This window comes from Myotis brandtii, unplaced genomic scaffold, assembly GCF_000412655.1.
Source record: "Myotis brandtii unplaced genomic scaffold, ASM41265v1 scaffold194, whole genome shotgun sequence".
NCBI lineage: Eukaryota > Metazoa > Chordata > Mammalia > Chiroptera > Vespertilionidae > Myotis > Myotis brandtii.
In genome coordinates, this window is record NW_005357232.1 from 465,762 (window position 1) to 482,540 (window position 16,779).

Genomic DNA, 16,779 nt, shown 5'->3' on the forward strand with positions numbered 1-16,779 from the left:
AAAAAGAAACAAAGAGAAAGGACCCAAATAAATAAAATCAGAAACGAAAGTTGTGAGGTAACAACTAACACCACAGAAATACAAAGGTTTTTAAGAAAATACTATGAACAACTATATGCCAACAAGCAGGACAAACTGGACAAAATGTACAAAATCCTAGAAAAATACAATCTTCTAAAACTGAATCAGGAGGAATCAGAAAATCCAAATAGTCCAATAACAACAGATGAAGTTGAAACAGTAATTTTAAAAAACTCCCAGGAAATCAACAAAAGGAAGACAAAGAACCCAATTACAAGATGGGCAGAGGACCTAAATAGACACTTCTCCAAAGAGGACATGCAAATGGCCAAGAGACATATGAAAAAATGTTCAAAGTCACTAATTTTCAGAGAAATGCAAATTAAAATGACAATATGGTACCACCTCCCACCAGCCAGAATGGCTACCATTAATAAATCAACAAACAACAAGTGCTGGCGAGGATGTGGAGAAAAGGGAACTCTAGTTCATTGCTGATAGGAATGCAAGCTGGTACAACCACTATGAAAAACAGTGTAGAGTTTCCTCCAAAAATTAAAAATGGAACTGCCATTTAACCCAGTAATCTCGATTCTAGGAATATACCCTAAGAAGCCAGAAATACCAATCAGAAGGAATATGCACCCGTATGTTCATAGCAGTGTTATTTACAATAGCTAAGATCTGGAAACAGCCCAAGTACGCATCAGTAGATGAAAGGATTAGAAAACTAGTACACTTACACAATGGAATATTTATGCAGCTGTAAAAAAAAGAAGGATCTCTTACCCTTCAAGACAGCATGGAGGGACCTAGAGAGTATTATGCTAAGCAAAATAAAGTCAAAGAAAGACAAGTATCACATGATCTCACTCATATGTGGAATCTAATGAACAAAATAAAATGAACAAAAAAGATCAAGAGATATGGAAGCATGCAATAGACTGACATATTTCAGAGGGGGGGAGCAGGGGCCAGATTAGTCAATGAACATATCTGCATATATGCATAGCTCATAGACAATAGTGCAGGGAAGGCCAGGAAAGGAGACAGAAGCGAGGTGGAAGGTGTAAATGGGGGGAGAGGGGACGGAAGAGGGGACATCTGTAATACTTTCAACAATAAAGGTAAATTAAAACCAAAACAACAACAACAAAAAACCTCCCAGGAAATAAAAGCCCTGGCCCGGATGGCTCCACAGTGAAGTTTTACCAAATATTCAAAGAAGAAGTAACACCTATCTTCCTCAAACTATTCCAAAAAAATCGAAGAGGAAGGAACACTTCTAAGCTCTTTTTATGAGGCCAGCATTATCCTAATTCCAAAACCAGATAAAGACACTACAAAGAAAGAGAATTACAGTCCAATACCCTGATGAACATAGATGCTAAAATCCTCAACAAAATATTAGCAAATTGGATCAAGCATTATATTAAAAAGATCAAATATCATGATTTCAGGATTGCAAGGCTGATATAATATTCGCAAATCAATAAATGTGATACATCACATAATCAAATTGAAAAATCAAAATCAAATGATCATATTAATAGATGCAAAAAGAGCATTTAGACAAAGTCCAACACCCATTTTTGAAGAAAAAAAAACTCTCAGCAAAGTGGATATAGAAGAATCATACACACCTCAACATAATAAATGCCTTACAGGACAAACCTACAGCCAACATCATACTCAATGGGTAAAAACTATAACCATTTCCCCTAAGAACAGGAACAAGACAGGGTTGTCCGCTTTCACCACTTTTATCAATACAGAAGGTCCTAGGGTTACGTCGGAGATCAGTTCCTATAGCGCGATGTAATGCAATTTTCGCCGTAAGTCAGAACCCACCTACATAAGCACCTACGTCCTCACATGGAGCACATACACAGCAGTAATGAAGTGAAACAGTAAAAAAAATTTAACAGAAAGATAACAATTCATGACCTTTACTTGTGGTAAATAAATAATAAAAAACATAAAGCACATATGTACATGCGTCGAAATGACGGAACTTTTTTTTTTATAACTAAATGGGAGATGGCAACGTGACCACGAAACAACCTACGTCGAGTTCAACATAACCTAAGGACTGTTTGTATAGTACTGGGAGTCCTAGCCAGAGTGATCAGACAAGAAAAAATAAAAGACATCCAAATTAGAAAGGAAGATATATAACTGTCATTATTCTCAGATGACCTGATATTGTACATAGAAAACACTAAAGACTCCACCAAAAAACTATCAGATTTAATAAATGAATTCCAAGATGTGGCAGGATACAAAATTAACACCCAGAAATCAATGGCATCTATACATCTACTAGAAGCCCGGTGCATGAAATTCGTGCACAGGTAGGGTCCCTAGGCCTGGCCAGCGATGAGGGCCGATTGGGGCCTTCCAGCTGTCGGCCGGAGCCTCCCTTCTGGCTGCTGACCAGGGCCTGCCTTCGTTCCACACCGCCCTCTGGTGGTCAGTGCACCTCATACCGAGCGATCGAACTCCCAGTCTCCCGGTCAAACTCCCGAGGGGACAATTTGCACATTAGGCTTTTATAAATATATATATAAAGAACTCTAAGGAAGAGAAATTTTTTTAAAAACCCCTTTTACCATTGTTACAAAAACTTTAAGAAACTTAAGCCTGGGTCACAGGTTTGGTACCCAGGAGGGGGCATGCAGGAGGCAGCCAATCAATGTTGATGTTTCTCTCTCTTCAATGTTTCTATTTCTCTCTCCTTTCCTCTCTCTCTAAAATCAATAAAAACATACTTTTTAAACAAAAAAGAATATATGTGTTCATGCATTGGTAGAATGAACATCATTAAAATGTCCATACTACCCAAAGCAATCCATAGATTCCATGCAATCCCTATAAAAATACCAATGGCATATTTCACAGATCTACAACAAATACTGCAAAAATTCATATGGAACAAAACAAGACCCTAAATAGCCACAGAAATCTTGAGAATGAAGAACAAAGTTGGAGGGATCACAATACCGGATATCAAGCTATATTACAAAGCCACTGTAATTACAACGACCTGGTACTGTCATAAGAAGAGGCATTTGTAGATCAATGGAACAGAACAGAGACCCCAGAAATCAACCCAAGCCATTACGCTCAATTAATATTTGACAAAGGCAGCAAGAGCATACAATGGAGTAAAGACAGTCTCTTCAGTAAATGGTACTGAGAAAAATGAAAGGGACATGCAAAAAAAAAAAAAAATGAAAATAGACTATCAACTTACACCATACACAACAAATTCAAAATGGATAAAAGACTTAAATGTAAGTCATGAAACCATAAAAATCCTAGAGAGACCACAGGCAGCAAAATCTCAGACATCTTTAGTAGCAATATGTTTGCCAATACATCTCCTACGGCAAGGTAAACAAAGGAGAAAATAAACAAATGAGACTACATCAAAATAAATAGCTTCTGCACAGAAAAGAAATCGGCATCAAACTGAAAAGGGAGCCCACTGTATGGGAGAACATATTCACCAATGATACACCTGATAAGGGGTTAATTCCAAAATATATAAAGTACTCATACAGGTGAACCAAGGAAAGACAAACAACCCAATTAACAAATGGGCAGAGGACCTCAATAGATATGCAAAGAGGACATGCAAATGGCCAAGAGACATACGAAAAAATGCTCAAAATCACTAGTCATCAATTGAACGAGATTCAAAATATAACGACAGTGTGGTACCACCTCACACCTGCTAGAATGGCTACCATTAATAAATCAACAAACAACAAGTGCTGGTGAGAATGTGAAGAAAAGGGAACCCTAGTATACTGCTGGTGAGAATGCAGACTGTTACAATCACTATGGAAAAGAGTGTGGAGTTTTCTCCAAAAATTAAAAATAGAACTGCCATGCCCAACTGGCATGGCTCAGTATTGAGCGTAGACCTATGAACCAGCAGGTCGTGGTCCAATACCAGGTCAGGCACATGCCCAGGTTGCAGGCTCGATCCCCAGGGTGGAGCGTGCAGGAGGCAGTCGATCAATGATTCTCTCTCATCACTGATATTTTCTCTCTCTCTCTCCCTCTCCTTTCCTCTCTGAAATCAGTAAAAAACTGCCATTTGACCCAGTGATCCCACTTCTAGGAATATATCCTAAAAAGCCTGAAACAACAGTAAAAAAGAAAATATACACCCCTATTTTCATAGCAGGGTTATTAATAATAGCTAAGATCTGGAAATAGCCCAAGTGACCATCAGTAGATGAGTGGGTTAAAAAGCCACAGTACCTTTACCCAATGGAATACTATGTAGCTGTAAAAAACAAGGATCTCTTACCATTTGAGACAACATGGAGGGACCTGGAGAGTATTATGCTAAGTGAAATAAGTCAGTCAGAGAAAGACAAATACTATATGATCTCACTTATATGTGGAATCTAATGAACAAAATAAAATGACAAACAAAATAGATCCAGAGGCATGGAATCATGCAACAGAGTAACAATTCTCAGAGGGAATGGGAGGGGGCGGCAGGAAGAGAGTAACCAAAGAATTGATATGCATATATGCATAACCCATGGACGCAGACAGTGAGGTGAAAGCCTGGGGAGGGGGCGGGAGTAGGGAGGAGGCAATCAATGGGGGGGGAAAGGTGACATCTGTAATACATTCAACAATAAAGATAAATTTAAAAATAAAAAAAGATGAAGCAGAAAATATCCAATCATAACAGCAAATATATATATTTTAAAGCATCATTTAAGGAGGCTCTTGGAGAACGTCAAGCATACCAACATTTGCATTACGGGGGTGCTAAGAGAAGAGATACAAGGAACTGAAAACCTATTTGAAGAAAATAATGGAAAAAAAATTTTCCTAACCCAGTGAAGGAAATAGATATACAAGTTAAGGAAGTGCAGACGGTCCCAAAGATAAATCCAAAGAGGCCCACACCAACACACATCATCATTAAAATGCAAAAGGTTAAAGACAAAGAGAAAACAAAAGTGGCAAGAGAAAAGCACTTAGCTACCTACAAGGGAGCTCCCATAAGACTGTCAGCTGATTTCTTAACAGAAACTTTGCAGGCCAGATGGGATTAACATGAAATATTCAAAGTGATGAAAAGCAAGAACCTACAACCAAGATTACTCTACCTTGCAAAGCTATCATTTAAAATCAAAGGAGAGACAAAGAGCTTCCCAGACAAGAAGTAGTTAAAGGAATTCATCACCATCAAACCAGTATTACAAGAAATGTTAAAGGAACTTCTTTAAGCCCTGGCTGGTTTGGCTTAGTGGACAGAGCGTTGACCCTCCAACTGGAGGGTTGCAGGTTTGATTCTGGTCAAGGGCACATACCTTGGTTGCAGGCTCCATCTCTGGCCCGGGTCAGGCATGTGCAGGAGGCAACCAATCAATGTGTCTTTCTCACATTGATCTTTCTCTTTCACTGTCTCTCCCCTTCCCTTCCACTCTAAAAAATCAATGGGAAAATATCCTCAGGTGAGGATTAACAAAAAATTAAAAAAAAAAAAAGTAGCAAGATGCCATGCAAGATTTTTTTTTTTTAAAAAAGGAACTTCTTTAAGAAGGGGAAAAAAGATAAAAATATGAATAATAAAATGGCAACAACTACATATCTATCAACAATTACTTTATTTTTTTAATATATTTTATTGATTTTTTACAGAGAGGAAGGGAGAGGGATAGAGAGTTAGAAACATCGATGAGAGAGAAACATCGATCAGCTGCCTCCTGCACACCCCCTACCGGGGATGCACCCGCAATCAAGGTGCATGCCCTTGACCGGAACCGAACTTGGGACCCTTCAGTCCGCAGGCGGATGCTCTATCCACTGAGCCAAACCAGTTAGGGCTATCAACAATTACTTTAAATGTAAATGGATTAAATGCTCCAATCAAAAGAAATCATATGGCTGAAAGGAGAGCAAAACAAGACCCTTATATGCTATCTATAAGAGACTCACTTCAGATTGAAATACATATGCAGACTGAAAGTAAAGGGATGGAAAAAGATAGTTCATGAAAATGGAAATGAAAAAAAAAAGGCTGGGCTAGCAATACTTATACCAGACAAAATATATATATATATTTTTTAATCCTCACCTGAGGATATTTTTCCATTGATTTTTAGAGAGTAGAAGGCAGGGGGAGAGATACTGAGAGAGAAACATTGATGTAACATAGACACATCAATTGGTTGCCTCCTGCAAGCGGCCCTGGGGGCCGGGATGGAGCCTACAACCAAGGTACATGCCCTTGAGTGGAATTGAACCCAGGACCTTTTAGTCTGCAGGCCGACTGACACTCTATCCACTGAGCCAAACTGGTGAGGGCCCAGACAAAATATATTTTAAAACAAAGGCTACAATAAGAGATAAAGATGGACCCAGCAATTCCACTTCTGGGTATTTATCCGAAGAAACTCAAAACATTAAATTGAAAAGACAGAGTGTGGGGGCAAAAGTAGGTTTACAGTTGTGAATAGGTGAAACAAAGTTTATTCTTGCATTACTATTTATTAACTACTAGAGGCCCAGTGCACAAAATTCTTGCACTGGGGAGGAGTGGTCCCTCAGCCCAGCCTGCGCCCTCTCACAGTCCTGGACCCCTCACTCCTTACCACCCGCCTGCTCACTGCTCCTTAGCGCTGCCGCAGAGGCAGGAGGGGCTCCCACCACCCGCACTGCGCTCGCCAGTCATGAGCCTGGCTTCTGGCTGTGCAGCACTCCCCCTGTGGAAGTGCACTGATCACCAGGGGGCAGCCTCTGCATTGAGCACCTGCCTCAGTGCACATCATAGCCATCAGTCGTTTTGGTCGTTCTGCCATAATGGTCGCTTAGGCTTTTATTATACAGATTGTATTATTTTCCACATGAACAACTGTAAATCTACTCCTGCCCCACCCTGTATACATCCATATGTTCACTGCAGCATTATTTATAAGATATAGAAGCAACCTAAGTATCCATCAATATATGAATGAGGATGTGGTACATATGAACAATGGAAAATGACTCAGCTATTAAAAAAGAATGGAATCTTGCCATCTGCAACAGCATGGATGGGCCTAGAGGGCATTGTGCTGAGTGAAATAAGACAGAGAAAGACAAATGCCATATGATTTCACTTATATGTGGAATCTAAAAAACACAATAAATGAACAAGCAGGACAGAAACAGACTCATAGATACAAAGAACATTTTTATAGTTGCCAGATGAGAGGGGGAAGGGATTATGGGTGAAAAGGTGAAGGGATTAAGAACAAATTGGTAGTCCTGGGAATGTAAATTACAAATGAGGAATATCTATATATATAAAAGCCTAAGTGACCGAACGACCGGTTGCTACAATGCGCACTGACCACTAGGGGGCAGACGCTCAATGCAGGGGCTGCCCCGTGGTGGTCAGTGCGCTCCCACAGTGGGAGTGCCGCTCAGCTGACCAACCCATCCCAATGGCCACCAGTCCGAGGGCAGCCACTCACTCCCTCAGTAGTCCTGCAGGTCCAACCTCTGGAGAACGGGCCAGGCACTGATGGACCGGCACTGTCGGCAATATCCTGACAGGGCCACTGGCCTCCTGTAAGTCAGCCTCGGACATCACAGCCGCTCCCCCTCCCTAGACAATCCGCAAGGAAAAAAATATATAAAAGCAGCCACCAGGTGGCTCCCGACAACTGGCCGAACGTCAGCAGGACAGATCCACATCCTGGGCGGCAAGGGTGTCCCACTGCCAGCCCAGAGGGCTAATCGTATCCCGGCCTCCTGCCACCCCTTTGGGATGGGCGCCAGATGCAGGGCTCATGGTTGGCAAGTGCTGCTGCGGCAGCGCGAGCATCTCCCGATCAGGACTGACTGGGTGTGAGCCCCTGGCAGGCACAGAGGGGCTGGGATGAGTGGGACTGGCAGGTAGCACTGGACTGCCAGTTTCAGCCCAATCCCCACAGACCACGTTAAGGGACCCCACCCGTGAACGAATTCGTGCACAAGGCCTCTAATAGTCAGTAATATAAGTTATGTATGGTATTCAGATTAGCACTAGATTTAATGGGGTGATCACTTCTTATGTAAATGTCTAATCACTGGTAGTACATCTGAAACTAATATAATATTGAATGTCCACTCTAATTGAAAAATAAAGAAATATTTTAAAATATTCATGTTAATAAACATTCTTCAGAAACTCAGGGAGTTTTCTAAATTTTTTTAACAAACTGATTGAACTTCTTTGACTACAGGGTCTGCTGGAGAAAGGCAATGAAAGTGCCTTTAAAAAAAGTAAAAATGGCCCTGACTGGTTTGGCTCAATGGATAGAGCATCAACCTGCGGACTAAAGGATCCCTGGGTTCGATTCCAGTCAAGGGCACATGCCCAGTTGCGGGCTTGATTCCGAGTAAGGGGGCCTGAAGGAGCAGCCGATTGGTGATTCTCTCTGATCATTGATGTTTCTCTCTCTCTCCCTTATCTCTGAAATCAATAAAAATGTATTTTTTTAAAAAAGTAAAAATGTATTCTTTAGCCAGTGTAATTGGGTCTTCTTGTTTACAAAATTATCTTCTAAAATATGCTTTGAAATTTTTCTGATTTTGAAAAATGGAGTCTCATTTGATGCCTCTAAAACTGGAGATTTAGACTTCAAATGGCTCCAAAGAACTGAAATCTTGATGGCAAGCATTTTTTAGCATATGTGCAATGGCCAGAACCAGGCATGGATTACCTTTTTGTAGGCACTCAAGGGCTTTTGGAATGGAAGATCTTATGTTTAGGAATGTAGGGGGAAAAACACACACAAACAAGTGGAAATTGGCAGTGTTTTGTAAACAAGGGGATATGATGAATAAAACTGGCAATACAGGGTTTAAATAAAGCGACAGGAGTCTCAGCACATTTTGGAAATTCCTATCTTGAATCGTGTATGTGGGTATAAATATGAAGCTAAGTCTCTGGTTTTCACTCCTTCCCAGTCTAAAATCTTACTATCAGATGTTCAAGTTCATTGTAATTTGGCATCTTATCTAAAATGACCTCCCCAATTGCGGGCACATCCCCAGTAGGAGATGTGCAGGAGGCAGCTGATTGATGTTTCTAGCTCTCTATCCCTCTCCCTTCCTCTCTGTAAAAAGTCAATAAAATATATTCAAAAAAATAAAATAAAAAAAATAAAATGACCTCCCCAAATATGTAATAATAATAATATCCAAACCCACCGATTGACTCTAACATCACATAGAGAATTCCAGGAAGAAGTAAGGGTTGAAAGTCTAAAATTGGGAGTCATTAACAAACAGGTATTTCAAGTTGTGAGTCTGGATGAAAATAAACATGGGAATCAGTGTTTAGGCATAGTATGATTTGGCTTACTTCCCAAACAAGCAATATTCTATTTTCTTGTGCCTTCACCAGGCTTTACTTTGCGTAAAATGATCATCCCATTGTTCAATAACTAGACCTAATTATAACATTTCCTCGATTCTGACTTGTGTTTTTTATTTTTGTAAGAGAACATTTATTGGGTAAATTAGAGGTAGAAAAAGTAATTCCTCGAAGAAATGGGCCTAGGAAACAAGTTATGGAAGTAAAGGAAGAGTCCCTGGAGCTTGGGAGTGAGGAAGCTAAAGGTAAGCGGGGAAGGGAGGAGGAGGGTGCGGTGGAAAGGAAGGGAAAGGCACCACGTGCTCCGGGGAGGGAGAGCGCTAACTTGTGCTTTATAATATTAGTTACTAGTTTTGCTAACAGTTTAAAATCAAAGTCTTTTTCCCTTTTCTCTCCCCTCCCCCACCATAAAAAATTTTCTTAAACCAACCGTCCATATTACAATTGAAAAAATAAATTCACTAACTACAGGTGATTTTGCTTGCAGGGTGAAACTTTCAGTTCTGCAGCCTAAAACTTCCCTTATAAAGTGCTTTTTCGGGTAGCACGCTACTGGTTGTCACAAGTTTGTGGGTGTAATAGGGGAGTGGGGGTGAAGGCTACCTGCCTCCTCTTTCTCCTTCAGAAAAAGGGTTAGGCACAAGGAGCCTCTAGTGGCGTGTCTGAAGTCTGCAGCGCAATCACAAACAACCCAGAGCCTGCACTTAATCTTCGTGCACCTGATCCCAAACCGGGCTCTCAACCTGCCACGATCTGAGATGTGCCCTCTTCCACCTGACCCGTAGCAGAGTTAGAGACCCCCCCATGAGTGGCTCTGGCCTCACCCCAAGTCCCCAAAGTCAGTCCCCAGAGCATATCCTTGCCCAACCGCCTGCCTCTCTGGCTCTGATCGCTTACGGGAAGTTCGCATCCACTCGAGCAGCGCTGGGCGGTCGGCCGGAGCCACGGTACCAAGTAGTTGCAGTATTGTTTGCCGCGCGGCGCTTAATTCCATGTTGCAGCAGAAAACAGCGCTGGGAAGGTGCGCATCGCGCACGCGCACGCGCAAGCGGAGTCCGATAGCGACAACTGACCCGCCTCCCCAGGCTGCGGACGCCCTAAGCCCCGCCCCCTCCTCTGAGTTCTCCAGAGCGGGAGGAATTCCTACACTTCAGCGCACCCTCAGCTCTCACCATTCCCCTTCAATAGCATTGCTCAGCTTAGTCACTTTTTCTTAAGGCGGCTCCCCGAGGCCGGACTTCTTTCCTGAGGTCGCCTCCTATTTTAACAACTTTGCTGCCGCAGTTGATGAGCGATAGAAAACGAAAGTCTAAAGTCAGTGGCAGTAAAGGAACATCTCAATATACCCCTTCCACGCAGTGAAGGAACGCGGCGAGTGCCCCGGAAGCGGAAGTGCATCCTGGTCTTGAAAGGCTGGACTACAGCGAGTGGTGACGTTTCCTCATTGGGCGGAAGGTTCGGTGGCAGTCGTCGGACTTCCAGCTGGTGGGAGTTGGCGTCGCAGTGCTGGGCTCTGGGGCTCGCGTTTGTGTAGTTTGGAAAGTCGGTCCGTGGCGTCGTCCCTACCTGTCTGATCCCGGCTTTCTTCTGATCAATCCCACGGCGGGGGGCCTCGCGAAGGAATCCCCGGCCCCTTTGGGCCACGGCCGTAGAGGTGCCTTCAGAGGTAAGTGTCTGCTTTTTCCCGTCCCAGACTGGCAGCTGGCGGCAGCCCCGACCCTGCTTGGGGGGCGGGAGACTCCGGAGAGAGTCCACTTGCCTGGCCACCTGCTGTCATCACCGGTGCCGAGGTGCTTTGGCCCCTTTTCACCTCGTTCCGCCCATCAGAAGTTTTATTAAGAGATAAGCTGTGACCCTTTTCAGTTGACTTCGGATCTACTCGAGCCAAATTACCTGTGTAGGCAATTGCAGGCCTGACTCTCTGATTTGCTCTCCTGATCAAGAATTTAGTTATGACTGCTTCCCCGACAGTCTTTTCACGTGTCCCAAATTTTATATTTTCATGTTCGCTGTGCTTAACACATTGTCCTGCATGTAGCAGGCGTTCAGTAAGTGAGTAAGGAATATCAGTTCAATGTCAGCGATGACTTCCGATGAGCTGATGGCTCTCCGTAGCATTTAACACTATTACCCATCCGTTTCTTGAAACTGTGTCTCCTGTTGGCTTTCTTGATGCTATTCTCACCCACTTTTTTTCATATGCTTAATTCAACAAAACAGTTACCCGTTGTTAGCTATAGGGATACAGAAATGAATGACACAAACCCTATCATTGAAGAGCTAGCAGTGTAATAAAAGAGAAGCATGTAAATGTATCCTATATCCAGATGAGCAATGAGAAAGTCTGGAAAGATATGAGCCAGGAGAGCTGAGGGAATACAGATGAGAGGTGCAGTGATTTGTGATCCTGACTGAGCAGATCCCATCTAGCCTCAGTTTCCTCATTAACTAATAAGTTTATTAAGAGGATGTTGATAGTGGAGGAGGTTATACATATGTGGGGACAAGGGGTTATATGGAAGCTCTATGTATTTTCTGCTAGGTTTGCTGCGAACCTAAAACTGCTCTAAAAGCATAGTCTGTTGATTAAAATTTCAAAAAGAAAGAAAGGAGGATTGAAAGATTAGGTAACACGTTTGGTGCAATGCCTACAACAGTCTAGCAATGGTGGTCCTGAAGGGGAGGGGAAATATTTCCCTGAAACCTCTTTCCCTTGATTTTTTGATGCGGACAGTTAGTATTTTCTGACTTAATGTAGTGCTATGCAGAAGCATCTTCAAGCCCTCCTTCCGACAGATTACTTCTCTAACTCCAGCTCTCTGGAAATTCTGGACCTGCCACTAAGTAAGATAACCATAAATAGTAGCTTTTTAATTTTTTTAAATTGATACCTTTCTGTGTGTTTTTGGGAAATGGAATTAGTAAAAGCTTCTATCCCTTTGATTATTCTCAGTCCCAATTGACTCTCTCCTTTTAGTTGGCCCTTGACTGTGGCTACAAACCAGTCTTCCACAAATTCTCCCAGAGAGTTCTCATCTATATCCATGGCGTCCGTGGCATTATTCTTGTATGCCAACCATTTCCAAATATTTTCTCTAGTTTCTATCTCTGAGTGATATAGTTCTTTAGTTCTGCAAATAGTCTAGGTCCAAACCCAAATTCCTTACCTCCACCTTCCTTTCCCCCACCCCCACTTTTTAAAAAATCATTACCTATATCTTAGATACAAAGGTGTATAAAAGCAGTGATCCCTAGTGAGTTTTTGACCCTTTGTTTCTACTTGAATTTTGTATGTTATTTGTATGTTCAGTTAAAAAAGGATAATAAAGTCAACATCTATGTATTTAATATCCAACTTAAGTAGTAATACATTGCAAATAACCTTTAATCTCCTTGAACCTTTTTTCTAGTAACTCTAACTTTCAAAACAGCTTCTTTTTTTTTCTTTTTCCTTCCATATATTGGTTAATGGCATCACTAGTCATCTGGTTTTTTAAACTGGAGACCTTACAGTCATTTTTGCCTTTTGTTTCTTCTTCATTCTCCACAACTACTTGGTTATTAGGTCCTATAGATTCTGCTTTATGAGTTGGGTCTTGACTCAGCCCCTTCACTCCATTTTACTTTCTGCTTCCTTAGTTCAAGTATGTACTCTCCTTGCTCTCAAGTTTTTCTCACTCTAATGTGTTTGCTACATTGTTTATAATTTTTAAAACAGAACAGATTTTTCATTCTCTTGTTTCCTTTGAGGAGTATTGATTCATACAGTGATCATTAACCTTGGCTGCACATCAGTATAGCCAGTGAAGTTTTTCAAAATATAGATGCCTTGTTTTGCTCTTCTAATAAAAAATTTAGATGAGACTACTTTCTAGAAACCTTCTGAAGTTACTGTTCTTGGAGATTATGATAGAGTGTTTAATTTTTAGCTGGTATTACCTAAATGTTATTGAAATAACCCATTGCCTATCCCTCCTCCTTCATATGTTCTTTTCAGCTTCAAGGCAAACTATTTCCAAGGAACTCCTTTAACTTTCCTTGCTTTAATTTTTTTTTCTTGCTAACAGTTTACATAAAGATTGTTTTAATGATTGACCTGACAGCCAGAAATAACTTAAAGAAATGATTCCCAGTGTTTTTGAGTTATTACCCTTTTTTGCTAATTGAAGTTTTATATACCTTTTCTGCTATTAAAGTGTTGCAGTGATTTTATTTTTAATATTAAAATGAGTTTTAAAATTTGAAAATTTTAATGAAGAAAGAATTTTCTGAGACTTTTTGACATAAAGGAATATAACTTTTGCTGCAAAATTAAGACCATTCCTCATTTCTATTTCCCTCTTCACTCTCCCCAAGTCATCACACCAGTGAAGTCATTGGTGATGTGATATATACTAGTAATTTATCTTTTGAAGTTAACAGAAGAGTCTTATCTGTTAAGTTGATGTAATTTGTTGACTTAGAGTTAGAACTTTTCTCCTGCTGAAACAATTCCTCAAGGTGTTTAATGAATGAATAACTAAATGAATACAAGTGGCAACTCCATCAGAACCCCTAATATAATATAATATTCTGTTCTCACAAGAAGCACTTTGAAAAATAATTAATTTGCCCTAGCTGGTTTGGCTCAGTGGTTGACATTGACCTATGAACCAGGAGGTCACGGTTCATTCCTGATCAGGGCATATGCCCGGGTTGTGGGCTCAATCCCCAGTGTGTGGCATGCAGGAGGCAGTCAGTCAGTGATTCTCTCTCATCATTGATGTTTCTATTTCTCTCTTCCTCTTGTCCTCTCTAAAATTAATAAAAAATACATTTTTTTAAAAAGAAAAATAATTATTTTTTTCCTTGACGTAAAAATAATACCTAGTCATTGCCAAAAATTTGGAAATTACAAAAAGATATAAATAAAAAAATAAAATTACTAGTATGTACCATTCAGAGATGACACATTCCATTTTCTAACAGTTTTACTGAAATAAAATTTATTTATAAAATTTATAAAACTTTAGTTTACCTAAAGTGTACAATTCAGTGGTTTTTATTTATTTACAGAATTGTGCAATCATCACCACAATCAATTTTAGAACATTTTTATCACTCCATGCAGAAACCCCATCACCATTAATAGTCACTCCTCATTTCCCCCATACTCCCAAGCCTAAGCAACTATTAATCCACTTTCTGTCTCTTTAGATTTGCTTCTTCTGGACATTTCATATAAATGGAATCATATAAAATGTGCTTTTATTTGTCACCGTTGTTTTTTCATTTAGTGTAATGTTTTCAAGATTCATCTATGTTGTAGCATGTATCAGTACTTCATTTCTTTTATTATCAAACTAGAGACCAGGTGCACGAAATTCATGCATGGGGGAGGGAAGGGGGTCCTTAGCCCAGCCTGCATCCTCTCGCAATCCAGGACGCTGCATGCACTAGTGACCATACTTTTTATACCAGTGAAAGGCATCATGCTGTTGTATGGGCAGGTACATTTTTTTGCCCTGATTATAAAAAAAAGTACATAACATGATCCTTCTCAGGCAGTAATACCATTTTCCCCATCCTATGGGTGGAAAAACTGAAGCAGAGAGAAGTTAAGTAATTGGCTCTGTCACACAGTTATCAGTGTCAGAATCAGGACTGACCACAAAATGTGCAAGCCAGAGTCCATGCATGTCATCACTGCATCATCCTATTTTTTCAGTGTTAGAGTATCCTTGCCAGTTTTTAATTTTTAAATCTAAGAGATTTTTCCCAATATATAGGGTAGGGTCCCTAGGCCTGGCTCAGGGGGCACCCGTTTTGGCTGGCAGTCTGGTGCCGCCCGCTGGCTAGCCCCACCCCCTGATCGCTGCTGCCTGTTGCCTCCCTCTCTGGGGGCAGATGCATCATAGTGACCAGTCATTTCGCCGGTCATTCCGTTGGTTGGTCGATTTGCATAGTAGGGTTTTATTGTACAGGACTAGAGGCCTGGGGTGTTGAGGGCGGATCGGGGGTGAGGCCAGCTGGAGGGAGGGGCCGTGAGTGGCTGGCCAGGGGGTGGGGCCAGAGGGGCCAATCAGGCCTAGATCAGGCTGGTCGACTGCCACAGTACGTGTCTTAGCCACCAGTCCTTCTGGTCATTCTGCCGTTCCGGTCGCTGGACTTTTATATTTATAGAATAATACTCCATTTTATGGATAATACCAGATTTTATTTATCCACTCATTGGTTGAGGGATATTTGGGTTGTTTCAACTTTTTGGCTAGCATAAATAATGCTGCTAATGACCATTCATATAAAATTTTTGTGTGGATGTGTGTCTTACTTTCTCTTGAATGTACCTAGGAGTAGAATTACCGGGTCATATAGTAACTCTATGTTTAACATTTTGAGGAACTGCCACACTGTTTTTTAAAGGGCTCTACCATTTTGCATTCTCACCATCTATGTATGAGGGTTCTGATTTCTCCACATTCTCACCAACACTTGTTATTATCTGTCTTTTTTGTTATAGCCATCCTAATGCATGTGAAGTGGTATCTGATTGTGCCTTTGTTTTTATTTCCTTGGTGGCTATTGTCATTTTTCAGATATTTGTTTATAAACAAAATATGGGTTCTATAATATATGCAGTTTTATATTCTGCCTTTGGCATTTAAACACATTTTTATCACTAGCAAGCATATTTACAAAAGAATTTTCCTCATTTCTGTTTCCCTCTTCATTCCCTCAAAACCATACTAGTTGAGAAAACTTGCTTATTTATATGCACAGAAAATAATTCTATATCAATGTATACCAAATTATTATTGGTGGTTATCAGAGGACAAGAGAGATTAGGATTAGGGAAATTTAATTTCCTACTGTTAATATTTCTGTAATGTTTGAATTTTTACAATGAACATGTATCCTCTTGTAATCACAAAACATAAAGGTGAATTATTTCCTTGTAGGATTAAGTAGACTCAGAATGAAAAAAAAATCCCTAAATTTAAGAGTCATAATTAACATTATAATGTTGTTCAAATATAATTTTATCCAGTAAAATACCTATAGGCTGCTTTGTTAAATAAATTTACTTTTCTGTGGTCCTAGACTATGAATACATGTGCTGTACAGAATTAAAAAATTATATACATATATTTTTTTCCTGACACTAATAATATATACATATATAATACATATTATATATTATATAATTATTATATACTAGTAAAATACCAGGCTGCTTTGTTAAATAAATTTACTTTTCTGTGGTCCTAGACTATGAATACATGTGCTGTACAGAATTAAAAAATTATAATATTATATTTTTTTCCTGACACTAATAATATATACATATATAATACATATTATATATTATATAATTATTATATATAATAAAATAT

General features: G+C 40.2%; 2 protein-coding genes across 4 annotated transcripts in view; one reads left to right on the forward strand and one right to left on the reverse strand.

The window, feature by feature from the left end:
- Window positions 1-10,779, reverse strand: part of LOC102249617 (hypothetical protein) — a 38,943-nt gene extending 28,164 nt beyond the window's left edge. For 2 of the 3 annotated variants that reach the window (XM_005864966.2, XM_014538596.1), the window contains exon 1: window positions 10,304-10,572. In XM_005864966.2, the coding sequence (XP_005865028.1) occupies window positions 10,304-10,400 (97 nt within the window). In that variant the 5' untranslated portion in view covers window positions 10,401-10,572. The other variant, XM_014538598.1, reaches the window with a different exon arrangement.
- Window positions 10,780-10,818: 39 nt separating this feature from the next.
- Window positions 10,819-16,779, forward strand: part of SRP54 (signal recognition particle 54kDa) — a 48,787-nt gene continuing 42,826 nt past the window's right edge. The window contains exon 1 of the mRNA XM_005864964.2: window positions 10,819-11,072. The gene's annotated coding sequence lies outside the window, so the exon portion shown is untranslated. The remainder of the gene's footprint in view (window positions 11,073-16,779) is intronic.